We start from the raw sequence: 27,340 nt of genomic DNA on the forward strand, positions 1-27,340 counted from the left end.
TATAATTAAGCCTATAATTTGACAAAACTAAGTCAAGGAGTACAATTTTCTTAAACAGCGTTAAAATTAAAACTTTTACGGAGTATATTAAAGAAACTTAATATACAATGTAATTGGCCGTAAAACTAATTAAATTTAAACAAGTGAAAATTACAAGAACAAAGTAAGGTTTCAAGTCTTTAATATACAAAAAGGGTTTATAAATCCAACCCTCAAAAGGGGTAAAAGCTTCTCTTCTCACCATCACACCTTTAAAAAAGCTTCACAAGTGAAGAATTTGAAAGATGTGAAACAAATAGTTGTGGAGTAGCACTCAGGTCTTTCTAGGCTTCCAGCCCAACCAACTAATGGAGTGGTGGGCCTTGTGTGGGGCCTTAGACGGACCCAATAAGAACATTCTTCCTAAGGTATTACAAGTGTGTGGCTCATTGGTTGGTATGTCGACAATGTGGTTAATAATTTGTCTTGACTCTAGGCAGATTACAAAAAGTATGGAATAATGGAGGTAGTGAAATAAATATGGAGTGAAGTGGGATGAACTTAAAAGACACGAAACTAGTGCATCTAGGCGCATAGCACTTATATGTTTAGCATGCATATAGGAGGGTAGTATGGGGTTTTTATTATATTTTTTTATTTGATATTTTTCCACAGTGGTACATTTTGTGTATTATAATGTACCATTAAAGTATAAATTGTATTAATAGTACTTATTAATATACTTACTACCTATCACTTATTAGGCTGTAGTGGTACATTTTGTCATCCTATATATTTCTAAAACATATAGGTGCTATGCGTCAATACTTAACCACACGAAACAAATAGTCTTTTTTTTTTTTTTTTTTAATTTGACTTATGACACTCTATGACTGTATCATATCACCACAAGATAATTAATAGTACCAACATGGCACCATGAACATGAATCGCAATATGTGTGAGTTGTTTATATTCAACAAATCCGTCTGATACAACTTTCTATATATACTATTATAAGGAAGAAGCCTAAAGGGCTATCATGACATATTGAAGGGAAAATCAAAACAAGAAGAAAATAATCACATCTCAGTAATATTATCATAGCATACCGACTCAAACATTCTTATTTAAAGTGTCAATATTTTATTGCACATGCCAAAACTATCATAACTATTCATTACTTCATGCAAGCCATCTAATGTTGAGATGTTAACCTTTTTTTTTTTTTTTTTTTTTTGGCGCCCAATCTCTGCCTAATGGTTACAAGACTTACAACACCACTGCTCCACTAGACCAATTTCTCTTTTTATATTTAGAGAAATTACTATTTAAAAAAGCAAAATGATAAACTCCATTCAGCAAAGGAGATAGGACTTTAATCTCCTACTAGTAATTAATTACAAAGTTTTTAACATAATGTTCAGCCTATAATCTTTAAGATGAATTATGGGCAATTGAATTTGAAAAGTAACCATTGTCATAAGACAATCTTTGCTAAGTAAAAGAAAAAATCATTCGAGGAATACATTACTCTGATCAGGCATGTGACTTTGCCAATTGCAGCGCGCTTCTGAGTGTTTAATATGTTCTTATTATACTGCAATGATCAGTCTTCAGTTTTCTAACTACTCCAAGGAATGGAGGAACTGGCCGTAGTAACGAGCTGTTGAGCCCGTGGTTTTGTTGGCAATATTACTATTGAACATAATTCTCACCTAGTGAGAAGTCTTACAAGAGACTGAACCTGGCCATAATTAAGCATCAGAGGGCTGAAAAGGCTCACCTTCTAGGAAGGGTCTCCAAATCAACCCGTGCATCATGAGCTTTGGCGCAGCAGCATTTTAAAACTCTGATATCAAATACGGAGTATATGAAAAGCTTGTTACTTTCTTGTACTAGTAGCCCAGTACTAGCTTAAGTATATCAACCGCGCTGCATTAAAATCCAAAACCAACACAGCTTCTTGCACTAGTAGCAATGTATCAAATTCACCTTAATTCATTCCCCGAAAAGTCCAACTCAGATACCATCCACCTCATATTAGAAAACCAGAATACAAATTCACTCCAGAAAGAATTTCACTGCATGAACATAAGCATATACTAGTAAATGGACACAAAGAAAACAAACCAGTACTAGAAAACTGAACAGAAAGATAAGTATAAGGACACTAACCTCAAAACCGGCTGTCCTGTTCAAAGTCTAGCTTTATGCAGAATTTGAATATCCACAACCCAACAAATGTGTATCAACGCAACTGATGGAATTACCATTGCTGCAGATAATCAGACCTTAGTCTTCACGATTCACTGATGCAAGTGAGAATGTCAATCCAGATCCAAGAGATAGAGGGATCACAATATGAGATAATAACAAAACAAAACTGAGTGTACAAATTGTTGAAACAATGAAACAGAAAAAAGACAGTATATCAATTAAAAGAAAAATGGTTAAGCTCCAATGTTTGGCAAAATTGAGATTAGGGGCAGATAATTTTTTTTAAGAAAAAAAATTCATGAGCATGCTGATGTAGAAACATTGCCTAGCTAGTGTTTGAAGCATTCTATACTTTATTTTTTTTAATTACTCTTGTATCACCCAAAGAATGTTGAGTCTGTTAACTAAAAAGGTCCATGTAGCATCCGGGTGCATCTTCAAAGAATTAAATTGGTTAATTAAGAAGTGTGGAAGTGTTCGGAAAAAGCATAAACTAGAATCAAAATGGGACAAACGAGTGCAAGCAACTTTCTTTAAACACTCACCCGATTTTCACATGAGGGATGTGTTTAATCTTCGGCAGATCGTTCCCATTAGGTCCTGCACATCTTTTTTCAAGGCGCGGACAATAAGTGATCTCAAGACTCTGAAGGGAGCTGAGCCTCTGCATTGATTCAGGAAGTGATCTGAGAGAAGGACAATCTGTGATGGACAGACACTGAAGAGATGATAAGCAGCTTATCCAATCTGGGAGAGCTATCAGGCTACAGCAGGATGAAAGCTGGAGTGTTTGGAGAGAGGTCAAGTACTGCAAGCCATTTGTGGAAGTTGGCATTAAACGATCCCTTAGAAGCATAATTTCCAGGGAACGGAGGCTCTGGTTAAGAGATTTCCAAGGCATGTCGTCTTCAGTCATGCCAATGATAGATTTGAGATAACCCAGCTTATCGATTACCAGCCTCCTTAATGTTCTGACATCATCCTCTAAAATTCCAACAGCTTCATGGTCTTCATCCCTTCTGTTAACTTCAAAAAACAATGATTCATTGCTGAAACATAACTCCAAATCTTCTAGGCTTGGACAGGGAGGAAATGACATCAAACTATGGCAATCAAAGATTTTCAATTTTGATAGACGTGAAAATTTCAATCTCCTCTTCAAGATATGATGATCGTCATTCTCAATCAACTGCGCCCCACTCCACCATCCTTTCAAACTTCTGAGACTGCTTATCTCAAGAGATTCAAGTGAGGGGAAGAACGTCGTTAATTCTTCTTCATTCCTGATAGTGTTGCTTTTTCTATTCTCCATATACTCCAGCTTGTTCAAATCCATAAGAACCAGTGATTTCAGATAAGGCAGTTTACTCAACAATGGTATCTGCTCCAAGTTGCTACAAAATTGAAGCTCAATGGTGACAAGATATGGGAGGCTGACTGCCCAATTATCTTCTGCTCTACCCCACCTTGGAATCGTCGTACCCATGTATTGCCACAACATGATCCCCTTAAGATTTGAATGTGGCAACAACTTCTCCATATGAACTTGATGATCAACACAGTTATCATTATATTTGATACTAACCTCTGTGAGATGTTGTGTAGTCCTCAAACAATCAATCGTGTCTCTTACATTTCGATAATTTTTACCAATTTCAATCTGGAGCCTGCCTCTGATGTTGGTGAGGGATCTTAGATCTTCTAGCTCTCCAACACACTGTTTCTCAGTACCCTTACCGACCACAAAAAATGGTAGCACTCTCAGACTAGTTAACTTATCCATGCCTAAAGGCATACTAGTTAACTTAAAACATCCACCTAAATCTAAGTGCCTAAGTTTAGTCAGTTTGCTAAAGTTTGTAGGCAACTCTCTTATTTCAAAGCAACAACTTAATATCAACGTCTGCAGATTATGAAGTTCAGTAATGGAATCAGGGAGTGTCTTAAGATTACGATTCAAAGATAAGTTAAGATACCTTACACGCAGTAGCTTATCTATTGAATCAGGCAAACTTTCAAAACTTGAAAATTTCAAGTCCAATACCCTTAGGCACATCCAATTGCCTATTTGAGTATCCTTCGTCAGTTCCTTTATTCCTTTACTAAAAATAAACGAACGAATATTATCCTTGAAGAAAAAGCTTTCTGAACATGTATCAGTATCACCAACATAATGTAAATGGCGAGTCCTATCACCCAGATTATTTGTAATAGAACTCACTACAGAGATTTCCTCCAGCCCCACTTCCTGAGCAACATCATGCAACAAGTCATGGATTTTAATTGACACAACATCACCAAATTCATCCCTCACTACATCTTGGAAAAAACATCTTCGTAACAAAATCAAAAAATGTTCCTCCGCAGCATCTTCTATGCTTTGACCTCTATCAAATGGCACAATGTAGCCTTGGGCTATCCAAAGGCTAATCAACATCTCCCTCTCTATCTTAGTATCCTTGGGAAATAATGCACAATATCTAAAGCAACTCTTCAACGAGAATCCTAGATTGTGGTAACTAAGCTTTAAAATAGACATTATTTCATTATCACCATTACCAATTCCTGTCAAACTCCTCTCTTTCAACGACCTCCACTTACTTATGCCCTGACCATACAAAAGACTCCCTACAACCTTTATAGCAAGAGGAATGTCATAACATTTTTCAACAATCTTCTCTCCAATCTCAGCTAATTCAAGATGGTTTATGTGTTTAGGTTCTTTGCCAAAGGCTGTCATCTCAAACAAACGCCACGAATTCTCTCGAGACAAACCTTCTAACTTATAAATATTCTTACCCCCAATAATATCGGCTGTCATATGTGAACGTGTGGTTACTACAATCCTACTCCCCCCTTGACCAAACATCAAAAAATTTCTCAGATTATGCCACTTTTTCTGATCTTCAGTCCACACATCATCAAGAACAAGTAGGAACTTCTTTCCCATTAATTGTTCTTTAAATTGCCTTTGCACTGATTCCAGTGTGGAGGTGCTACTAGGCTTGATATTGGAAACTAACTCTAGAATCTTGCAAAGTATTAACTTAACATCAAACGTCTCTCCATCTTGATCAGCAACACAAACCCACAACCTTAACTTTGGATCTGGAAACTCTTTGACAACCTCTATATCATTAAACACTAGTTGGGCAAGAGTTGTTTACCCCAGCCCTCCTACTCCCACAATAGTCACGAAACAATCATTTTCATGAACATCATTCAGACTTAGCAACACATCTATGATAGCCTTTTTATCGTCCTCCCTCCCAATAATATGATTAATAGCCTTACTGCCTTAGCATCTAAGTAGGAACAAGTTTCCTCCCTTCTCCTAACTATAGGTTTATAGTCAATACTAAACCCAAAATTTTTATGGTTGGTGACAATAGCCTCTAATTGCTTCTTAATGTCCTTAACCTGGCGAGACATCCTATAAGCTTGACCCACTTGGTTCTTAGAAGAAAAGAAGCAACATACCTTAGCAAAAAGCTTGCCACCCTTGCTTGGTGGTCTAAGCTGCTTGAGATCAGCTAGAGTGAGGAACTCGTCAAATAGATCATCAGCGTCATAAACAGCAGCCTTGAGGTCTTCAACATAGTCCCGTTCATGGTCCAAAAGCTCTCGCTTAGCCTCTGCACAAAGGAGCACATTCTTGACAGTGGAGACAGTTTTGTTGAGCTCTTCAAGTTGAGATTTGTAGCCCCAAATGCCACAAATCTCTTTGAAGACCGCAGACCCGGTGACTTCAATGAGCTTTTGAGCAATGGAGATTCCAAGCTCAGCCATTGGGGTTTTCAAATTTCACAGCAGGTGAAAGAATTAATGTGAGAGCAAGGAATGTAAGGAGAAAGTTAGTAGTAATGTGGTGACTAAATTACTATCCTCCAGACTATATATAATGACTAACGTCCTGCACCAATTCACTAGATAATTGTTAAAGACAGTCGGGGTAGATAATGGACAGATGTGAGATTACAACGCATCTCTGCCAAAGACCCAGGCAAGGTATACATTATTCTATCACTTTAACATTTGTAGCACATTTTTGCTAATGCTTCTTAATATAAGAAGAATAGTTCACATGTAACAGATATCTTTGACAGTAAAAAAAAACAAGGAGATTGCTTCACATGTCATAGATCGATTTGATAATTTTATAACACTAAGAAAATTACGTATATTCATTGTTTTTACTAACGTATTATTTAATAACATTATTTGCTTGTATAGGTAGTTGACTTGAAATGGATACAGCTAGATTATTAGTTGTGTTACTTGTGCGGATTAATTTATATTTCATACCGCGGTAGTAGTAGGTAAATCATGAGATTAATGGCATATTCCATGTACTATCTTTCGTGGTGAATCATGGTTTTAGAGTCAAATAAGCCAAATTCAAAGAAATGCAACAACTAATATATGAAAGCAAAGAATATCCAATGGAAAAAAGAGAAGGATCTACAGCAGAACCTGATCTGAAACAGGAAGATAAAGGACTCCTGACGTTTTGGACAGATGATCTATAGAATCTGCAACCCTGTTTCAATAGTGGATTACTAAATACCGCCAACAAATATATCAAACCGCCAACATTTCAAGCAAAGAGACAACATTACCCTTTCTAAAATCTTCCCCATTTTCTTTCTCAAACTTTATTCGATGTCCATCCACCAATTCTAAAACAACCACATCGACCACCACTGGTACCACCCATAACACCATGTCGACCACTACAACCCACAACCACCGCCATTTACACCAGACTTCCAATAATAATTACAGTTAATCATAATAATTATCTAATAATAATAAAATTAATTATAATTATTATGTAATAATAATAACTATTAATTAGAATAAGTTTTTGTTTTTAAAAAAAAAAAAAAGAAAAGCTGATGGACCATAATCGGCGCTCAAAACCGATTGACCACAACCGATAACCGAAGGTCAAAACTGATTGACCACTGCGGTCAACCGGTTTTGAGCGCCGGTTATCGATGGCGGTCAACCGGTTTTGAGCGCCGGTTACTAGCCACCAGATTTTTTTTTTTTAAAAAAAACTTTAATTCAAAACAAAAAGCTAATCGGGAAACTTACCTCCTTCCCCAGATTTCCAGCCATGCCGTCGCTGTCAACGACCCGAAACTGACTTGTGTTTGCGCCGCCACCTCCTGACCGCCGCCTGGTACGCCGGTTGCCTCTGTTGCGGTGGTGGTTGTGTTTGGGGATGGTTGATGAGAGAGAAAAAAGAAAGAGGAGAAAGATGGGTTTGGGTTTAGTATTTTAGTAAGGACAATAATGACATCTCGCTTGAAATGTTGCAGGCTTCGACAATTTTTGTTAGCGGTATTTAACACCCCCTTTCAATATTGTCGATAAAACATAGAACTAAAACTAGTCACAAAAAAAAAAAAAAAAAAAACTGATACATCAGGGCAAAACAATTTTTCTTCGGCCAAAGAAAACAAATGATAGGAAAAAGCCTATATTGGAATTTACTAATTTAGCACACGAATTTGGAAGCAAATAAATTACATAACTTGCATCAAAATTGAATGTTTATGGTCTCAACATACTCGTAATATTGAAAACAAAAATACATTTCCTAAAACTGTGTTAGATTCTACTAAGTCTTCACCTCCTCATTGCTTCCATCATATTTGAAGGACCAGCCAGGAAATTCGGATTCTTTAAACAAAGAGGTTGGTGGTGTTGTAGGAACTGCACAAGGAACTTGCTTTACCCTTCTTCGCATCTGCAATCAAGAATATCACCAATTTGGAAAGTGTCAGGAAACCATGGAATTGTGACGAAATTTATTCATTAATCAATCACTAATAACAAGGAAAACATCTCTTTTATTTTTGGCTGGGCATAATTCTTCCACTAAATTTACAGTTTAGAATAAAGTGTCCAACATGTAAGAAGAAACAAATCCTGATAATCTCTTCAAGAAAGCTTTAAACAAAAAACAAAAATGAACAGACAATTTAACAAAAAGGAACAGACAATATCACCAATTTAAAAAGTATCACAAAGACACAAACTCATCCAGTACCCTCACTCAACACATAGAATAAGGGTGCTTTAGTTAGTGGACCAAATTAGTGATTCTAAAATAGGATCAGCAGTCAAACCATTTGCATTGAAAATGTACAACTACACAATCGTGTAATGAAAAAGAACACATAATTTTATATAATTTTTTTTTCAAATAATCCTCCTCTAAAACAACACTAGTCTTGACTCATTATTTGGCAGAATTAATCCAGCAGATGATAATAAACTCAGAAGCATACAAGGTCTTACTTTAACTATATCAATTTAATCTTATTGTATCAGCAGATTACCTCCTCCCTGAATATTGTAGCATATGAAGCAGAACTGAAGTCACCAATCATTACTTCTGCAGTTTTCGCTCTCACAGTCAAATCATTCTCAAGTGACAAAACAAATCTACACAAAAGCAGAGAATTAAATAAGTTATAATAGGCACATCAAGATAAGATGAAAATGCATCTATTAAATTATAAACAAGGTCATAGCAGCGTGTACCTTGAAACAGGTGGACAATAATGGTGGCGCAGTGTATCAATCTCCCAAAGAGAGCTCCCTGTTACAAGTACCTTTATTATTGCATGCATAATTATGTGCATAGATAATCACCAAAGCCAAGTATTATAGGCGAACACTCAAGAAATAAGAAACACTAATCAAAATGACAGACTGCATCTCAAGACTCTCAAACACAATACATGGATTGAAGATGCTTACTCATGGCCTTTGACCTTAGAGGATCACTTTCTTCATTATTGAACGGATCAACACCTTGTTTTTCTCTGGCCACATCAGAGGCAATACTAGCATTTCCATCAGAATTGACACGCTCTTGCTCAGATATTTTGTCATCCTTATTTGTTTCATCAACCACTTCCTATAAGCAGAAATTACAACGGATATAAAGGAGGATCCAAAAAACCCACCCAATGAAAAAATCAATAGAATTGTATATTACGCTCCAATCAAGGACCAGTTGATCATTTTCTACACTTAAATTTAAAAAACAAAACCGAAAACTTAATCAAAGTATAATGCAAAAAAAAAAAAAAAAAAAAAAAAAAAAAAAAAAAAAAAAAAAAACTAGCCCAGGCTTTAATCTAAATAATTTAATCGCATACAAGTATTCAAAAATTCCGGAGAATCAAAAGAGATTTCAACAGCAGAAAATAACAGAAAAAAATTACACATACAACCAGGAAGGAAAAACACATGGAGACTAATGTTGCCAATGATAAACTAGCTGTATATAAGCCTAAACAAATATATACACAAGTTACACGTTTGCGGCAAAGATACTATACCCGATGAACCAAACAGTTGATTGATGGATGTCTCCGCAGAAGATTGTGGACCAGCGCAATAATAACCAGTGACCCAGAAGGAGGGACTGAAAGAGAGAGTCTGCTCAACTTCTTTGTGAAAGCAGCTGCCAGATATGCAGGAAGAAGTGGTGATTTTAAGCAGGAATCGAGCAGCTACAGATAAAAAGCCATTAAACATAAGTCAAATGAAATTTTGTATCCTAGGGCCCGACTACAAAATTAAGTTCAGAGTACCCCATCTCACCTCAAAGAATTTCGCACGGTGTTTTGCCATAAATATAGAAGGTATCAGAAGAGCATAAAGCTTCTCATAAAAGTTTGGATACTCCAAGCCATACTTAGTCATAAGAATGAAAAGACCACTTAGAGCCATGACACTAACAACTCCACCGATGTCATAGGACCTTGTCAAAAAGTCGCTGCAAAATCCCATGTATGAAACTAAGTTTGTAAGTACAAAATATTGAGTATATGGGCAAAGAAAGGAGAGATGCATATGTACTCACCATAACATGATAGGATTGGACAAATAAGGAATGACTTCCAGATGCAGATTAACAAGAACCTGAATATCATGGAAAGTTGAGAATTATTGCTAATATCAAGAAAGCTTGGTTCCCTATAAAATTATATCAGATTAAAATACAAAGTTCAAATTAGGATAACGCCAATTCAGTTCAACAGAGTCAGTGGGAAGTTTGAATCAGACCAGCTAACAAACTGAAAAAAATGAACAGAAAAGGGCCCATCACATCGCTTGACATGAGCCACAATTATTCAGAGTAGTACTAGGATGGGTGACCTCCTGGGAAGTCCTCGTATTGGTTCATGTAGCCGACCTCATTATGAGATTAAGATGTTCAAGCAAGCAAGCTAAAGGGTCCATCACACTTTTACAGTACACTGGGACTCAACCAGTCCTGACCCAAAGCAGCCTGGCCACAGTCGAAACAGCTTGAAGTGTTGATTTATTCAGCTAGTAGTCATCTCCATCAGCCTTTTAAGTATTGAATGTGAAAATGAAAAGGAAACCCACCCAATGTATTTTTATCAATCCTAAGCATAAATCTAATAATTTCAGGCTCAAATGAGTCTAATCACCTAAATGACTTTCAGAAAAAGTCAACTTTTAGCAACTTTCTTTACCATACAGTCATATAGCTAAAGAAAAACTTATCCGCGCTACAAAATAAATGGCTGACAATGCAGATGGACTTACCTCCTTGTAGACATCAAGAGGAAGTGGTAACCTAAGAAATGACATCCATGACTTTGTAAACTTTAGTTTCATCTTTTTAGAGATACTGCCCAAGGGAACATCCTGGACATCAAAGTGTATGATGGAAATACAAAGTCAAAAAATATAATTAAGGATTCCAAAATTCAATAACAAACAAGAAACACAAGATCTATGCAGCAAAATAGAAAAACAAATTGTAAATGAATTTTACATACAACTAGCACATGATTATTTGTGCACAGAAAATAGCATGCAACATGCATATAGTGTACAGACTTTGGGTTCTACGCCTTCAGCCCTAGTTATGGTAAAATAACAGTTAAAGATTTCAAAATGCAGGAGGTATTCAGCAATTGGGTGCAAAATAAATTATTGTACAGATGCTGTGAAAATACAAGCATGAAAGGAAAACCCAACATGTAACAGAATGAAAGACTGGAATTTGGAAAAAAGAGGGGAGGCTACCATGACAAGATTATCGGATAATCATCATATCAACATGTCATGCTATCAAATTGAAGAAAATATAATAAGAGAAAGAGAAAGCGGTGGAGTTACTTATCAAATGGTGCACAAATTATCAGACATTAGGAAAAGGCAGTTGATTTTATATAATATCTACCCAGGCTAAGATAGTGAGTTATTAGTATTGAATACTATAGTGGGTTATTCAATACTAGCCACTTTTCCCATATTAGAAATCCAAGAGGAGAAAAAGCTGGATAAGACACAATTATATTGAGAAGGTCGATAATTAACAGCCCTTGCAAAGCTGTCCACCCTACATAGTGCAGGTTCTAATCCTCCAATTCCATATAAGGACTTGTACACTGTTTATTTTGGCTAGCATGAAAACGAAACACTCAGAACAATAACAAAAAGGAAAAAACATAGCAAGAAGACGACGCATCAAAGGCAAGTTACTTTGTGGGAGGCATAATTTCAGGTCGAAGAAAAAACACTGACATTTTTAGTAATTTTCTCTCCTTTTTTCTGTTTACTTTTCCCTTCTGCACGCTTATCACCCTCCTGCTGATTGCCTTCTTTAGATAAGAAACCTAATCAGTTGAAACCCAAAAAAAAGGTCACCAACAGAAATTGCAAGTTTACCACAGGCTACTAATGGTATATAGAGTTTGCAAGTAAGGCTTACAGGAGGTTCACATAGTATCCATATAGTTAGGCAATTTTAATACTTGCTCTATTTTTAGAAATTAAATGAAACAAATTTAGGTTACTAGTAACGTTGCACTGAGAGACTTAAAACAAATAGATCAGATAGAAAAATGGAAAAAACAAGGAGACTTGCCCAAGTTGCCCCTGACAAAGAAAGAGAGTCAACAAAACAAAGATAACTAGTAAACCAGGCTTGGCTAGTATTTGGATAGCAAAAGCATTGATATATCCTCCTCCCCCAGAACTCTCCATCTGGTTTCCCAGACATATGCAAACGACAGAATATGATTAATGGCAAAGAGAACTGGAGATAGGAAATCCACAAGGGGAAAAATAACCAAGAAACTTGATGGGGAACATAAGCCAACACATCAAAGCAAACAAGATGGGGTATTCACCTTCACTCCACATCTCAATAGCATCATTTTCAACCACGTTGCCCAAAGGAGGAATGTGAGATAAGATGAAGTGGATCTTCTTTATTGAGCACTCTAGACTGTTGCAGAAAAACAGTATAATAAATAAACAGATAAATAAAATAAGAGAGCAACCATACTTCAATTTATAAATAAAACACTATGTTGGCACAGGCTCACAGAGCAAGCTTGAAGTCTTAAACTAGTCAAAATAGCTAAAGCTACTGACAATTAATGGCTAAAGCAAATGGAGTAAAGTATACAGAGAATAAACAAAGTACATATATACTACGTATTTTAAGAATTTAAGGTGCAATTGCACTATGTGCTTAAAGTTACTAACCTTGCCTTTGAATCATCTTTGTCTTTAATCCCAGCTTTGCCACCTAGAATAAATTAGGTAAAGTGGTTGAAAACTATATTGAAATCTACAGAGCATAGATGGTAAAAGCACCGTTTAAGAAGAGCATACTTAGAGGAAGAAAATCAGGTACCTGAACTATTGTTTGACTCCAATGTTTTACAGAGTTTTTCAACTGTAATAAAGGTGAAGTAGCTGCACCAAATTGTTCAAAACATAAATAACAGAATGAAAACTATCATATAAATTCAAATTGCATCCTATAAAGTCATGATGCCAGCTGATAAGGAAGAAACACCGTCTAAATGGAATGCATAATCTATACTTTTCTTAGTATTCTCTGCAAACTCTGAAACTGAATGTATCCAGAGTCCAATGCATAGAATTAAATGACGTCTTCCGAAAACACAATCGACAATCTCTGCTTACATTTACAACACATTACGCAAATAGAGAGGCAAGTGATTCAAAAAAGAGCCCATACCGTACATCGACGTACTTGAAATATTTTGAAGCTAAGGTTTCGAGTAAGAATTCAGCTTCCAACGACGAAAAAATCTGCCAATTAGAGAGAACGCAGATTACATCATTAAAAGCAATTCCTAAAAATTAACAGTAAGCTCCAAAATTACTACGTATTTAAACAAGCAGCAAGATGAAAAACCAAAATTCCGCGACACAGGTAACTAACTCACAATTGCCTGAATAAGCTTATGGTATAAAGCAGAATAAAACTTTCCGCCATTTCCAAGCTGCACAAACTCCATTAATGTATCCAATACGGTGTCCTAAAAATAAAAACAGCATAATCAATAATCTTGGTTGACATTACAGAATAAGTAAAACTCAATTATGAAGTAGAAAAAACAAGCTTTAAAACATAGAAAGTGCAGACAAAGGGAAAATTTTAAGTAAATTCTTATCAATATCAAAATTTCGGGATATTCATCAAATTAAATCAAAAATCTTACGCAATTTTATGTAAAATTCAAAATTTGTAAGAAAAATTAAGCTTTAAATTGATAATGCAGCAACTTAACACAAATCATAATGAAACACAAAAATTAGAACAATTAGAGTTACAATCATAGAATTAAATTTGAGGATAATCATAAAAAATAATTGAAATTACTCACAGCAATTGGAATGAAAGCCGAGTGAATAGGAACAAGTTGATGAGAAAGAGGAGAAACGGAGATATGAAGCAAGGAGTTGACGAGGAGGTCGAATTTAGAGCGAAGCCAAGTGCGGTAAATGACATCGGGGTCGGAGTTAGCGGCGGCGGCGGCATTGGAGGAAGCAGGAAGATCGGGGATGTGAGGGTGGAAGAAGGATCGAAGAAAGAGAAGAGATTCGAAGACGAGAGAAGGAGGAGAAGAAGGGGAGATGTAAGCGAGAAGATGATGGAGGTTGTTGGAGTGAGCTTTGGAAGAGAGGAGTTGTTGACCTAGTTCTTCAATGTGCACTAATTCACTGCTTTCGTCGCCGGTGATTTTGGGTTTTTTGGTTTTAGGGTTTGATAGGCTGCGTTTGTCGCGCTTCTTCTGGATTCCGGTGGTGGTTGTGGTGGTGGCGGCGGCGGTGGTTTTGGGTTTTTTGGGCGCCATTGTTTAGTGGGATGTTGCAGGAGAGAAGAGGGAGGGTTTAAGGTTTTGAGGAGACAGAGAGTGTTGGGGTTTAGGCGTCTAGCTTAGGTTTTATTTTTATTTTTATTTATTTGAACAATCAAGGAAGCAACACAGTATATCCCTGACGGTAACATAAGGGTAGGGACGTAGGGTGGCAATTTGGGTCAGCAGGTTGGGTTCGGGTCATATTTTGGGTCGATTTCGAGCTATGCTTAGAAACTATCAAAAATAGTGCAAAACTGAGAGTGAGGGATAGCTCAAGTGGTAAGAGCTCCCTCCCGGTTCCAGGAGATCCTGGGATCGATTCTCACCCCCGCCCTTGTCGCTCTCTAAACACCAAAAAAAAAAAAAAATAGTGCAAAACTTAATACGTAGTATTATTATGAAATACGAAATTTGTGTCAAATCGGGTCGAATTCAGGTTGTTCGTGTTCGGGTCGGGTTATCGATTGTCAACCCTACATAAGGGGTAAAATTGTATTATCAGTGAATATTATTCGCTAAAAGCCTAAAATGAAGTAGCGGTTTTACACTTTTACTCATGAACAATAAAAAACATATTACGAGTAACTCATTTACACTATCATCACTAAATAAATAAAAATGGTTGTTTATTAACTTGTAGTTGTATTTTCTCTTCTTTACACTTTATTTTTTTTTTTTGGTACAACCAAAGAGCAACTATACAAACTGGTTACTCATAGAAAAATGTAAAGTTGAACTATAACTATTACTATGTTAAATATGAATATCAGATTATCGACGTAATAATAATATCAGATTATCAACGTAATAAATACGAAGTAGTTCCTAGTTCATTTACTCTGTATCTCAATTGTGTACATATTTTTAGAATACTAGGAACAAAGGTATACCATATTTTCAGTTGAGAATGAAACTATACTAATATCCTTGTCACATCAATAATTGGCTCTCATGGTATGATACTATGATATTAAGCAAGTCCAAAATTTAGGGTAGCAGCATTACAAGAAGGCTCTACAAATTGAGACCTACACTATGTCACTATCTCCAGGGCTCCAACTATGATGATTACAGCCCAATATACAACTATCCGAGACACCTACAAATCTTAGGAGTTGCTTACATGGGTCTAACTTAGGTTGCGTCTGTTGAACAGTAGCACAGAGTCAAAACAATGAAGCTTGAGCATTGGCAGACCTTGAAACAGCACTGTAGACATTCACAGACCCTTCAATCATGTTCTATAAGTGGAATTTTGCCAACCCTTCGTTTGATTAGTGTGACAGGAGATTCACCTATGCCATCACAGAAAAAATAATTTCACACACATTTGAAAGATGTACCAAAACACCCAAAAGGCCCCATCTTTCAGGCATTTCCAAATTTTGCTGCCAGCAAAATCCATTCAAGTTCCTTTGAGATCTACAAAATAGGAGGAAGCAGAGGAGAGAAGAGGAGCTGAAGAATCATAAATTGCTTTAAAGGTTCTAACCTGTACAAATTCAGGATGTCTCTATTCCAAGTTGCTTTAGGGAATCTGGACCAACAAGGAAGACACGCTTTGAACTCTGATATCTGAAAACTACTACTCCCTTGTATGCTGCCCTGGGGACACCATCCTGATCCAACAATAAGATTAGGCCATGTAAAAGCATCCTAATTTTACGATGCTACTGATCCTAGGTCCAAAATGTAAAGCTACTACTGATTCTAGGTCCAAAATGTAAAGCTACTACTGATTCTAAGTCCAAAATGCAAAGCTACTACTGATTATAGGTCAAAAATGCAAAGCTACTACTCCGTAAGTGTACAATGTCAGGGTTTTGGTGCAAACCAAAAGGGCATTGAAGCAAATAACACTCAATAAAGTGAAATGGGAGCAAACTGTATTTTTCCACCAAATAACCTGGGGACTACAGTAGCAACTTGAAGCAAACAAGAGTATGAACAATATCACAAACTTCCACTGGGGCCTGAATTATGTCTACAACCTTGCTCTAGCTGTGGTTTTTCTTTTATTTATTTTATTTTATTGATTATATCCAAGAATATTAAGGGACATGCAATTTAATGAGCCCTTAGCCCATTATTTAAACCAAAAATCAAATGAATTAGCAAACAATTTTTTTATATAAAATAGAGAGATAAAGAACAAGAATTTTAACATATAATCGTTCATGTGATAAAGAGTCATCTTTAATGTGAATACGAGACCAAGGCATGACCCAGAATTGAATTTCAATATTAAGCCAATTAAAAGCTTGAAGAGATTAGACAAGGGGTCATAACAATCTATGGATGTAAAATATACCTTCCATTCTTCAAAAATACCAAACTGTCTGGCAATGCTTTCAAACTCTGGCTGATCCTCGTACTTAATGCGTACATCACCATCTACACCATTGGCCTTCACTACAGCATCCGCACCGTATATTGGTTTAGCCTTTTTCACAAGGCTGGCAAAGTATTCTATATAGTTGTCCTGAACATCAATAAATGACATTATTACGATAACTGAACCAACAGCAGGCTTAATCAAAAGTTGCAAAATCTACTCTGAGCCAAGAACTCAAATGCACGATATTCAGTATTCAATTTGACTCTAGAATCACACAAGTCAACAGATACTGTGAGCGGTTAATTTGTTAAGATTGTTACGAAACTATGAGATTAATGAACTATATGTCTATATACAGCACCAATTATGTCTATATACAGCACCAATAAGTTATCAGACATATAATATGGACAACTAAATATACTGTAAATTTAAATAACAATAATGCCTTCACAATTTGACATGTATGCTTGTAGAAAGGTTCCAATGTTACTAACCTCCATCAGGTAGCTTAAATCCATTGACTTCCACTTAACCTAGCAGAAGTAAAGACCACAGGGATAAGAAGGACAATTGAAAGATAAAGAAAGTTCATAAATTTTAGAAGGGTGGGGGGGGGGGGGGGGGGTAACAAATCATTGTAACACTGAGGACAACTGTTACTCACATCCACATCATTGAGCTTAATTGGCTCAAGGTATTGACTGAAAAATTGCCCTAGACTGGACCCCTGCACAGAAATCATTAAAAGCTTTTTGATAAGCAGTGTGGAATCCATTCAGAGAATCAAAGCATAAAACAGCAAACTTTCTAACTGACAAATATAATCTATGCAGGAGAGCCAACGGATGAATAACATGACCGCATATGTAACTTCAAAATACCTAGTTTCTGAACGTATTTATAGATGCTACAATAATGTGTATCATGAAAGTTTAGCTTTGCTGAAAGTTAAATTTTCAAATGCATATCAAGTTTAAAGCATAAAAATGGTAGGGCTAGATCATACATGCTCGCCAAAATTATACGTTCTGCAAACTTCTGGCCTTATAAATTGTCGACCCTTGTGATTCTCTTTCAGTCTCAACCAATCATCCCAGTAAGTAGAGTTTTTGTCAAGGAAAAACTTATACATGGATCAATCAGCACCAGAACATAAACAAGATGAAAAAATAAAAAATAAAATTGTGAAGGATATGCCTTGGGCCACTTTGGGGATAATTCATCCCATGTATCTTTCGATAACATCCATCCAAGCCCAGGAAAGAAATCAGATCGATAAAGTACATCTGCATAACATCCCAGATAAGATTGATTATACAGGTCTATGCATAGATGAGGGACAATAAATAAAATAAATCAAACATGCAACAACAATAATTACAACAAGAGTTAAGTGACAAAAAATTAACAAACAACGTATCATAATGGATGGTTAGATTACCATGTATACAACGAACAAAAACCTTGAGATGAGTTACTTAACTCACATTCAAACAGGAATAAGCATTGCATGAAATAATAATGCGGATTAGGTATGATGTGAAATGTGCTTTCATTTATCTTATAACCAAATAAAGGAAAGACCTTTGACCTGATAAGCCTTGATATGAGTAAAGCTGCATAAATTCTGACTTTCCTAGACCTTTTGCTTCAATTAAATAGGTCAATTTATAGGCTTAGAGAAAAGACACATAAGTTTTACAGATTAATGAAAAGGTATGGATCCAAAGGTATTGCAGAATCGGTCTGCTTTAGGTATAAGGCTATAAGCACATCCAGATTCCAGCAGGTTTGACAAAGCAAAATAAGTTTAATGAATACGTCATTTCAGGAATAAGGAATAAAAAACTTACAAGGGTCATGCACAAACTGCTTTTGTCCATTATCATTCCAGGAGGAAACAGCCATGATTGACCTATGATTGAACAGTTTCACAAACAAGAAGCACAATACATAACTTCAGCAATTTAAGGTCTGCAGAAAAAGGATCTTAAGTAACTAAACTTCAATTTTCAGACTAATCCTTCAATACAGAAGTTAGCTTTTTGCAAATTATAAACATTAAATACGATGAACATGAGAGACATACCTATCTCTGTCAAGTAAACCTGCTGCAGCCTCAAAATACTCAAAAAAATCAGGGGCAATCTCCATGTCATCTGCATTTGACCATAAAGGTGAACTTAAGCACAAAAGGCCAATTCTCTAATAAGATATACTAATGAGAAGACACAGGAATATGGATGCAATCATGTGACAGCAAGATAATGTATTATGTACCTTCAAGAATGATCACTTTGCTGAAATTGTGCTTGTAGAACAACTTGTCCAGTGCCCACTTGTAATGACCTAGAAGAAGCAACTCATTCAAGATGATGAGATAGGTTTATAAAAGATTGAAAAAATAAGAGTATATCAACCGGTCCTTACGTGCAATTTTATAGTATGCAATCAATTCTCCAGGTCTCTCTGTACGAATGGCTTCATAATCCAAATGCTGCAATGAATAAAAATAATAAATAAATAAATAAAAGCATTGATGAAGTTTAACTTTAGGATTAAAATCCACTTTCTTTATTCATGGAAAAACACATGCACTTATTAAAAGAGTAAGCTATACAGTACCCCAGAAGTGAGGGAGAAGCTAATCTCAGTTTGTCATTTATATAATCAAATCTAACAATCTTCGCAATTTTAAACCAAATGAATGCAGCCATTCCAGAAAAAGATGAATCCACTTTCACACAGCCAATTGGTCACTAATAAAGAAAGGTTCAAATCAAAAACCTTTAACAGAAAACCTTTGGACAATTCCCTGATCCTTTGATAAGTGAGAAATATTTTTGGGTACTGGAATCATGGGAAAGCACAAAAAATTATCACCTCTTTCAAAATAGTTGCACCATTTTGACTTTAGACACAATTCATTTGTCTTACTTAGACCATATTTTTCTACTAATATATGAAAACATAAATCATGTACAAGGTTATTGGTTTGTCACGATGCACATTTTCAATAAATTATCATTTTATATTTTTTTTTTTATAGTAGTTAATTATAGAATTTAATGATCAAAGTTACGCATGGCAAACTTCAAAATCAAAATATTGCAGCTACTTCGAAAGGGAGGAAGTTGAGAGTGAGGATAAACTAGTCCTTCCAAATACGTGGTTGTATACATGTCTTAAATATGTATAGGAAAGAATGGAAGATGATAAAAATAAATCTAACTCACAAGGAGCAGGTGAGAAGCTCCATATAAAACATCTAACTGACAATCAAAACCAATAAGTACTAATGATCAATAAATTCACAATTAAGGAGATGCATCCATAACAAGAATACAATACCTGCATATACGTTATTTGATTGAAAGTCAATGCCTTACTTTTGACTTTTGAGTCTGGTCCATCCTGATAGCAATACCAATATTACATTTTATGTTTTCTTAAAATCAAAATATAATATACTACAAAAATCAGCGCCCCAACAGATAACCCGAATGTTTACCTGGGATATAAAAAGTGGGTACTTTGATGCAACAGAACCATGATATCTGAAAAGATAGTGCTCTAGTCAGCATATATAAACTCTTAATCATATTCAAAAACGGGATATCAGATTCAAGACAGCTGATTTCAAAAGGGAAACTTGATCATAAGACCTAAATTTTACAATAGACATACTTCAAAATAGATTTGACAGTTCTTTCCAAGTAATCAGCGCGATTGCAAGCCATCACCACAACTGCTGCCACTGGCACCTAATGGATTCAGCAGACAAGAAGAGAAACTTGATCAAGTACTCAATGAATACATCCGAAAATGGAATATAAGTGATTGCTCCATTTGATTTTAACCTCTAGTTTCCCATTCAATCGTTGAAGACCTTTTCCTGCAAAGTCATTAGACATTTTCTCGGACATGAGGCATCAGAAATTATAAATCATCCAGAAAACATATTGATAAAAATAAGGGTATCAAATTCTATCCTTTAGTTCTAATAATCCATGCTTCAAAAGTTAGATATGAAAATAGAACTGGGTCCGGATCAAGAACGAAATAGGAGGAGGGAGCAATATAAACTTTAATCTTAAGGACTCAAACACCATCAAGCTTATTTGCAACATAACACAAGAGCTAAAACCAATTGCTAGAACCTAGACACTATTCATTACATATGCACTAAAAAAATCAGATTAAGCAGGCAAAAAATTCCCAATGCAGAAAAGGAAATAACTACGGAGTACATGATAGCAGGAAATGGCAATATCAGTAATAAGTACATACTCTCAAGATCTCGGACAAGAGCTCTCAGTTGGGCTGTTTCTTCATCTCTGCGCCTTTTCTCATCTGATATTACATTAAAAATAAATTAATAAAAATAAACAGAAAAAGTAGCTTTGGCAATTAGAAGCAACCAACAAAGAAAGTAATTGTTCATATCGTCGCACAAGTAATTGATTCACAAATTCACATCTTATGCTTCTCAAGAGTCCCAATGAAGGCTATGATAGAGTATATGCTGCTCTAAGTATATCCCTTCAATATCGACTCTTCCATGTAGGTAAATCCAAAATGAAATATGTACATCGGATAAGTTTTTCATTACAAGTAACCTTGCAGAACAAATAGCTTTAATAAAATAAAAAAGCATAAACAACACCAAACAAAATCAAAATTTTTTTCGAAGAATGAACCAAGAATATATATCCATTTACCCATCCTGCATTTGCTTCTATTTTGCACACATCCTCTTGCAAGCCCAATATCTTCACATCCTTTTTAAATCCTGTTATCCAAGTACACTTACGACACCCTTGACTTCTTTGTAATCCACATTGCCCCAAGACTACCAACCCTTTAAATTCCTAATCAATCCATCCTCCAGGTACCATTTCACATGCCCTAACCATCACAGCTGACTCTCCCTCGTCCTTAATAGCCGCAAACACACACACACACACACACACGAGCACAGATCAAAAAACATATATAACTAAATATCAAGTTCAAATGGACAGCTCATGGGCATAATATGGGAATCAGTCCCTTCTACAACATAAAACTTAAACCAGTAAGATTATGGAGAACCTACGCAATGGGGGCCAATAGCCTACTGCCCTACTCTCAACATGTTTACCTTCCCCTATTCCAAAATATGACCTTTTATTGCCCATATAGTTAAACAACCTCTGGACTTGGAGGAAACTAAGCACTGTCATGCAGCTCTAACATACATTGAAGAAAATGGGCAAGGATGACAGATCAAAAGTTCCGCAATGATGACAGTGTTACAAGGGATATGGAATTTACGAAAACAATTCGGTATCTAACTCTTTCTTTACAGTTTTTACTCTGCCAATGCAGAGTCCTTGGATTTCCAAACATACTGTTCTATATGCTTAGCACCAATTAAATTGTTATCCAGTTTGATATCACTGCTATTAAAAATTGAAACAGAATTAGTCTTACTTTTTTACTCCCCTACAAGAATCTAAATTTATGACAAAAAGGATGGCATTGAACAAAAAAATCAATTGACTCCTGGCTAGTAGCACTTAAGAATGGTGAGGAAAATGGATACCATAGCCAATATGCAGTCAAAAGGAGGAGACTGAAACTTAAAGAAGACTACACTATTAAAATAACACACCTTTTAATGCCACAATCTGTCCTTGTTGCATGCTTATTTGATCAATATATAACCGTGTCTGTCTTGTACAATAATTTTCGGCCTCCACCTGACAAAGGAGGAGAAAATAGGGTAAAAACGTGCAAATAACACTGATGTGATCCAAATGTATATTTCCTAGTAGGTTCATTCTACATTTAAACTATATATCAAGAAGAACATTAATGTACAGAGAATAAACAAGGTTTCAACACCGGCATACTGAAAAAACTAAAGAGTCACCATGCAGTGACATAATACATTTCCATACATGCTCAAATGTACAAGTATAGACAATTTAAAATTGAGAACTTCTGAAAGTGGATTACTTGAATATTCTAGCTTCTAAAAGGTCTCTATGTCAATTGCTCTAACTGCCATAATTTATATTAAGTTTTAAGACTTGTAACCTATTTTTAATCAATACCCTAAGATATCAGCTATGCTATTTCAGAGATGGATGTGATCGACAAATAAACCAGAATTCCCAAGCCCTATTCTTAATGGAAGCCTTTATATTTCTAGCCTCAATGCCAACAATTTAGCAATGGTAATACCACTAAATTTTCCTTATGCCTCTAGAATAAAAACAAAGCCTTTCATCACTATTACCGACACAACATATAATCAATTTCTGAGCATTGCCTTTAAAATTTGAGGAAATTGATTGGTCAAACAGTAGCTAAATTTCCAAGTTTCTGCCAGATAAAAGAGGAAGTAGAGAGAGAACAAACTGAAGAAACACTTTTAAAAAATTAAAATGATTTGGTATAACAAGTATCACGAAGTCAACATGTCAAGATAATACAAAATTAAAAAAATATAAATCATAAGCATTCCATCACTAACACAAGAGCATCATGAAATTTAAACAATGTCCACATACCGCAGCAGCCAGGCGATCAGCATACTTCGATTGCGTAGCAAACAGCCGCATCTAATATAAAAGAAATAACACCAAAGAAGCAATACATTAACACTCCACAATTATTATAAGAAATAGTTTCTCAACAGCAATAACATTTAGTATGTGACAATAAGCTCTTACAAAGTTTTATATATAGAATACAGAAAAAACATAAATCACCAAGCAAACTCAAACATAAACCTACTTTCACATCAGAACTTGAAGCCCTTGACGACAATGACTAAGTATCTCTAATATGGGATCATCATCACAAAAGCAGCAAACCCAATACACATTTAAAGTGTTACTAATTTTACAATAGTTGCCTATAAATTAAACCTTAATCCCTTATTATTGCCGGCTATAACGGTGTACATCAACTTACACCTGCATTTATCCAACTACATTTTAATCATAGGGCCATAATTATCACCATTTTCAAATTATAATATGCAATTTCTCCAAATTTCGAAACCCAAACCAATTAATTCTGACCATAAAATCCCTGAAACTCAACTTCTTAACTTGAAGCAACAAACTCCACCATACTACACTAATTCTCCTTAATCATTTCCATCCCATATCAGTACATACAGTCAAACTAAATTCATCCTAACTACTCAACACAATAGGCAAATTAAAGGGATCCCACAAAATAAAATTTCATAAGAAACAGAATATCACTAATCAAACGACTACCGAACACTAAAATCGATGAAAATGTAATAAATCAATTACTTAAAAGATGAAATTAGGGTTTTCAAGAAGTGAAGATTAAAGGAAATTAATAATCAAATAATACTGAAATTGCTTATATTTACCTGGATGTAGATAAATGCGACAGCAGCAACAAGAAGAAGCCATCTGAAATCACAAGAAAATCTGGGCATTTTAAAGAATTGTTAAGGAAGATTGTAGATGGGAGTTATGATGAAATGATCAAAGCTTCTTCATCATGCTTTGGAGGAAGATGAATACTGTGATCTACTGCTGGGGAGCTTGGTAGACTTGAATTTTTAAGTAGGAAGACTTCAACACTTTTGTGGTTGGGTTCGCCAAACTAGTTTTTTTTTTTTTCTTCTTCTTTAAATAATTTGTTATCAGGACATACTTTTTTTTTTTTTTTTTTTTAATGTTTTCAGGACATACTCGTGTTGGATGCAGGAATTTCTACTTTCCATGGAAAATTCCACTTAGAAAGTTCCAATTGCTACATAAATGGCAACCAAACAAATATGCATATATTCATTTGCTAGAAAATAAAATTTCTCATAAATTTGTTTGTCAACCAAACAAGTCCTTATACCTATAGAAACAATTATTCATCTTGTGTTTTATCACCTGAGTACTAAACATGTCATGTGATCATGGTTGAGGATCCCACATTAATTATAGCATTCGATAGTTGTGTGCGTGTATAATTTTATATTGGTATAGGTCACAATGTCACATAAGGCCAAATATGATTCAATTATCAAATTAAGATGGTAATTTTCTTTTCCGTAACTTAACTAATTATAATCAACAGTTGAATAATGGAGTTTCGAAGGACCCTAAATTGAATATACTAACAATCAAATAAACTATAAACCCTATCAGACCGTGAAATAAATTAATGTTTCGTATTCGATAATTAGAAAAAGAAACAACAGGTTATCTTCCTCCTGTTTGATATCTTTTATTGCATGTTCTCGGAATTAACTTTTCGCCAAATGTTGCGCCACGTTGGATAGATTTAAATAGAATAAAAAAGTTAGTTTAGAATTCTATTTGGATAAAATTTTTGGATAAAATTGTTAGTTTAGAGTTTTATTTTCGATAAAATACCAATATTTCAGATGTACAAATTGAATTATATTTTTATTCAAAAAATTATTAGATAATTATTTTCAAAATTATCATATAAATTTATTTTTTATATCATAATTTTTTTTGGAGCGAATAAAGTAGTTCAACGCGTAAAATATACATTTATAATATATACTAATTGGTTAAAATAATATATTTCACAATCTAATAGAATTTTATTACTATGTAAACCTGTCAATTAGGGTCGGGTAATGAGTCATTTCACATTGGATCACTTCAGGTTACGAGTCAAGAAATGTTTAACCCTTATCCAAAGTTTTGGGTTCGGGTTAACCCAATGGGATTTGAACATTTATTTTATATTTAATTTATTTTTTTGTGTATTTTTTTTATGTATTAAATCGAACGTTTTCACCAACATTATTATTAGTTATTACTTGCCTACCAATTTTGTATCAAATCTATCAATGATATATTTAAAAATTTGATATATAGATTAAAATTTTATCTTAAATTTCAATAAACAACCCGGGCATTGCATGGGGAAAAAAAACTAGTAATCTAATCTAATATATATAAATAAAGTAGGAATTTTTGGAGAGTATTCGGAGCGCCACATAAGAAAAGGTATTATTTTGACCAATGAAAAATTAGATTAATAATTTATTTTAGATATAAAAAAATTCACTCGCCACCAAAGCAAAAGTTACGAATGAGATTTACGAATTTTGCCACATAGGTAAAAACAACGAATAGTGAATAATTAGAAATTAACTTATTTATAAAACTAATAATTATCTTTTTTTTTTTACATATATGATGGAAATCTTTGATCGCAAATATCTTTAATCTTTCCCTAGAAAATATTATAAAAATTAGATATTAATAATAAACTCATCGAGACGAATAAACTTAATCTCATATGACTATGGTTGTCCTTATATATAGGAGAACTTTAGAATATTCTCCCTAATTTAATTTTTAATAGTTAAAATATTCTAAATGGGACTAATATTATGAAAAAAAAAAACCGCATGTCCAAAGGACTAATTTTAACCAATAAAAAAATTGTCATTTATTTTTGAATTAAAATTTAAATTGTGACCCTAGCAAAATTAAAGAATAAGGTTTGGGATTTTATATTCAAACGCCACGTAAAATAAATGAAACAACGAAATATAATTTTAGTGTTAAAATCATAAAAAAAAATATCTTATGATACTAGGAATTCTATCCAAATATCTAATGCATGATCTTCATAAATATACAAAATCTTGAATTAAATAAAATGATTTACTAGAACCGTGCATTGCACGGGCTTACATATAATCTAATCTAATATATATAAATAAAGTAGGCATTTTTGGAGAGCATTGGGAGCGCCACATAAGAAAAGGTATATTTTCGACCAATTAAAAATTAGAAATCTATTTTATTTTAGAATTAAAAAAATCGCTCGCCACCTAAACAAAAGTGACGAATGAAATTTTAAATTTTTGCCACGTAGGTAAAAACGACGAATAGTAATTTATTAGGATTTTAATTATTTAAGAACACTAAATTTTATCATTTTTATTTGTTACAAAACTAAATTTTATCTTTAGATATTAGGATTTATATTATTTAAAAAACTAAAAATTATATTTTGATATTTAAAAAATTGAAATTATCATTTGATGTTAATGGTTTTATGTATATATCTGATGATATGATATTTTCGTACAAAATTTTTAAAACTTATAATGCAAGAAAACAATTAAGATATCACCAAAAAAAATATTTATATACAAAATGTATATGAAAATTCGTGCATTGCATGCCACATAAGCAAAAGTAATATTTCGACCAATGAAAAATTAGATTTATATATTAATTTAGAATTTATATTTTCAGTCGCCATTTAAGATAATATTAACAAATGAAATTTGAGAATTGAAAACAAAAAAATAGTAATTTAAGATTTAAATAATGAAAAAAAACAATAATTATCTATTATATTATCTTTTACATTAGGATTTATATTATTTTAACAAATATTTAGAAATTAAAAAATATATTTTGATTTAATGATTTTATCTAACTATCCGATGAATGAGATAATATTTATTTCAATTTATAAATTCGAGTTCTATATACGTGAAATTTGAATAAGAATAATTTAAAACTTAACAAAATATTTTATCTTAAATTAATGTTAAAATAATAGAATAGAAAATAAA

At 34.2% G+C, this 27,340-nt stretch overlaps 2 protein-coding genes and 1 pseudogene across 3 annotated transcripts; all 3 read right to left on the bottom strand.

Annotated features, from left to right (window-relative positions):
• Window positions 1-1,229: 1,229 nt before the first annotated feature.
• On the bottom strand, window positions 1,230-7,580 carry LOC145620711 (putative disease resistance protein RGA1; annotated as a pseudogene). Its single transcript, XR_014108292.1, has 4 exons — window positions 7,300-7,580; window positions 2,745-6,739; window positions 2,158-2,291; window positions 1,230-2,063 (listed from the first exon to the last, which is right to left on the bottom strand). The product of XR_014108292.1 is annotated as a putative disease resistance protein RGA1 (transcript).
• A 61-nt stretch (window positions 7,581-7,641) lies between these two features.
• Window positions 7,642-14,384, bottom strand: LOC145620718 (protein NUCLEOLAR COMPLEX ASSOCIATED 4-like). Its single transcript, XM_081675430.1, has 15 exons — window positions 13,914-14,384; window positions 13,473-13,565; window positions 13,262-13,335; window positions 12,911-12,972; window positions 12,760-12,802; window positions 12,399-12,496; window positions 11,791-11,882; window positions 10,804-10,905; window positions 10,091-10,149; window positions 9,829-10,003; window positions 9,564-9,737; window positions 8,977-9,136; window positions 8,758-8,815; window positions 8,553-8,658; window positions 7,642-7,957 (listed from the first exon to the last, which is right to left on the bottom strand). The coding sequence occupies exons 1-15, from the start codon at window positions 14,382-14,384 to the stop codon at window positions 7,829-7,831; spliced, it is 1,896 nt and encodes a 631-aa protein (XP_081531556.1). The 3' UTR covers window positions 7,642-7,828.
• Window positions 14,385-15,208: 824 nt separating this feature from the next.
• On the bottom strand, window positions 15,209-24,391 carry LOC145619354 (alpha-1,3-mannosyl-glycoprotein 2-beta-N-acetylglucosaminyltransferase-like). The gene is made up of 19 exons (XM_081674030.1): window positions 24,134-24,391; window positions 23,292-23,342; window positions 22,388-22,475; window positions 21,022-21,084; window positions 20,592-20,626; window positions 20,419-20,495; window positions 20,243-20,288; window positions 20,083-20,145; window positions 19,162-19,228; window positions 19,012-19,080; window positions 18,821-18,890; window positions 18,585-18,646; window positions 17,927-18,017; window positions 17,738-17,831; window positions 17,396-17,458; window positions 17,226-17,264; window positions 16,702-16,872; window positions 15,883-16,009; window positions 15,209-15,685 (listed from the first exon to the last, which is right to left on the bottom strand). The coding sequence occupies exons 1-18, from the start codon at window positions 24,200-24,202 to the stop codon at window positions 15,893-15,895; spliced, it is 1,335 nt and encodes a 444-aa protein (XP_081530156.1). The 5' UTR covers window positions 24,203-24,391; the 3' UTR covers window positions 15,209-15,685; window positions 15,883-15,892.
• Window positions 24,392-27,340: the final 2,949 nt, after the last annotated feature.

This window comes from Chenopodium album, chromosome 27, assembly GCF_948465745.1.
Source record: "Chenopodium album chromosome 27, dcCheAlbu1.1, whole genome shotgun sequence".
Classification (NCBI taxonomy): domain Eukaryota; kingdom Viridiplantae; phylum Streptophyta; class Magnoliopsida; order Caryophyllales; family Amaranthaceae; genus Chenopodium; species Chenopodium album.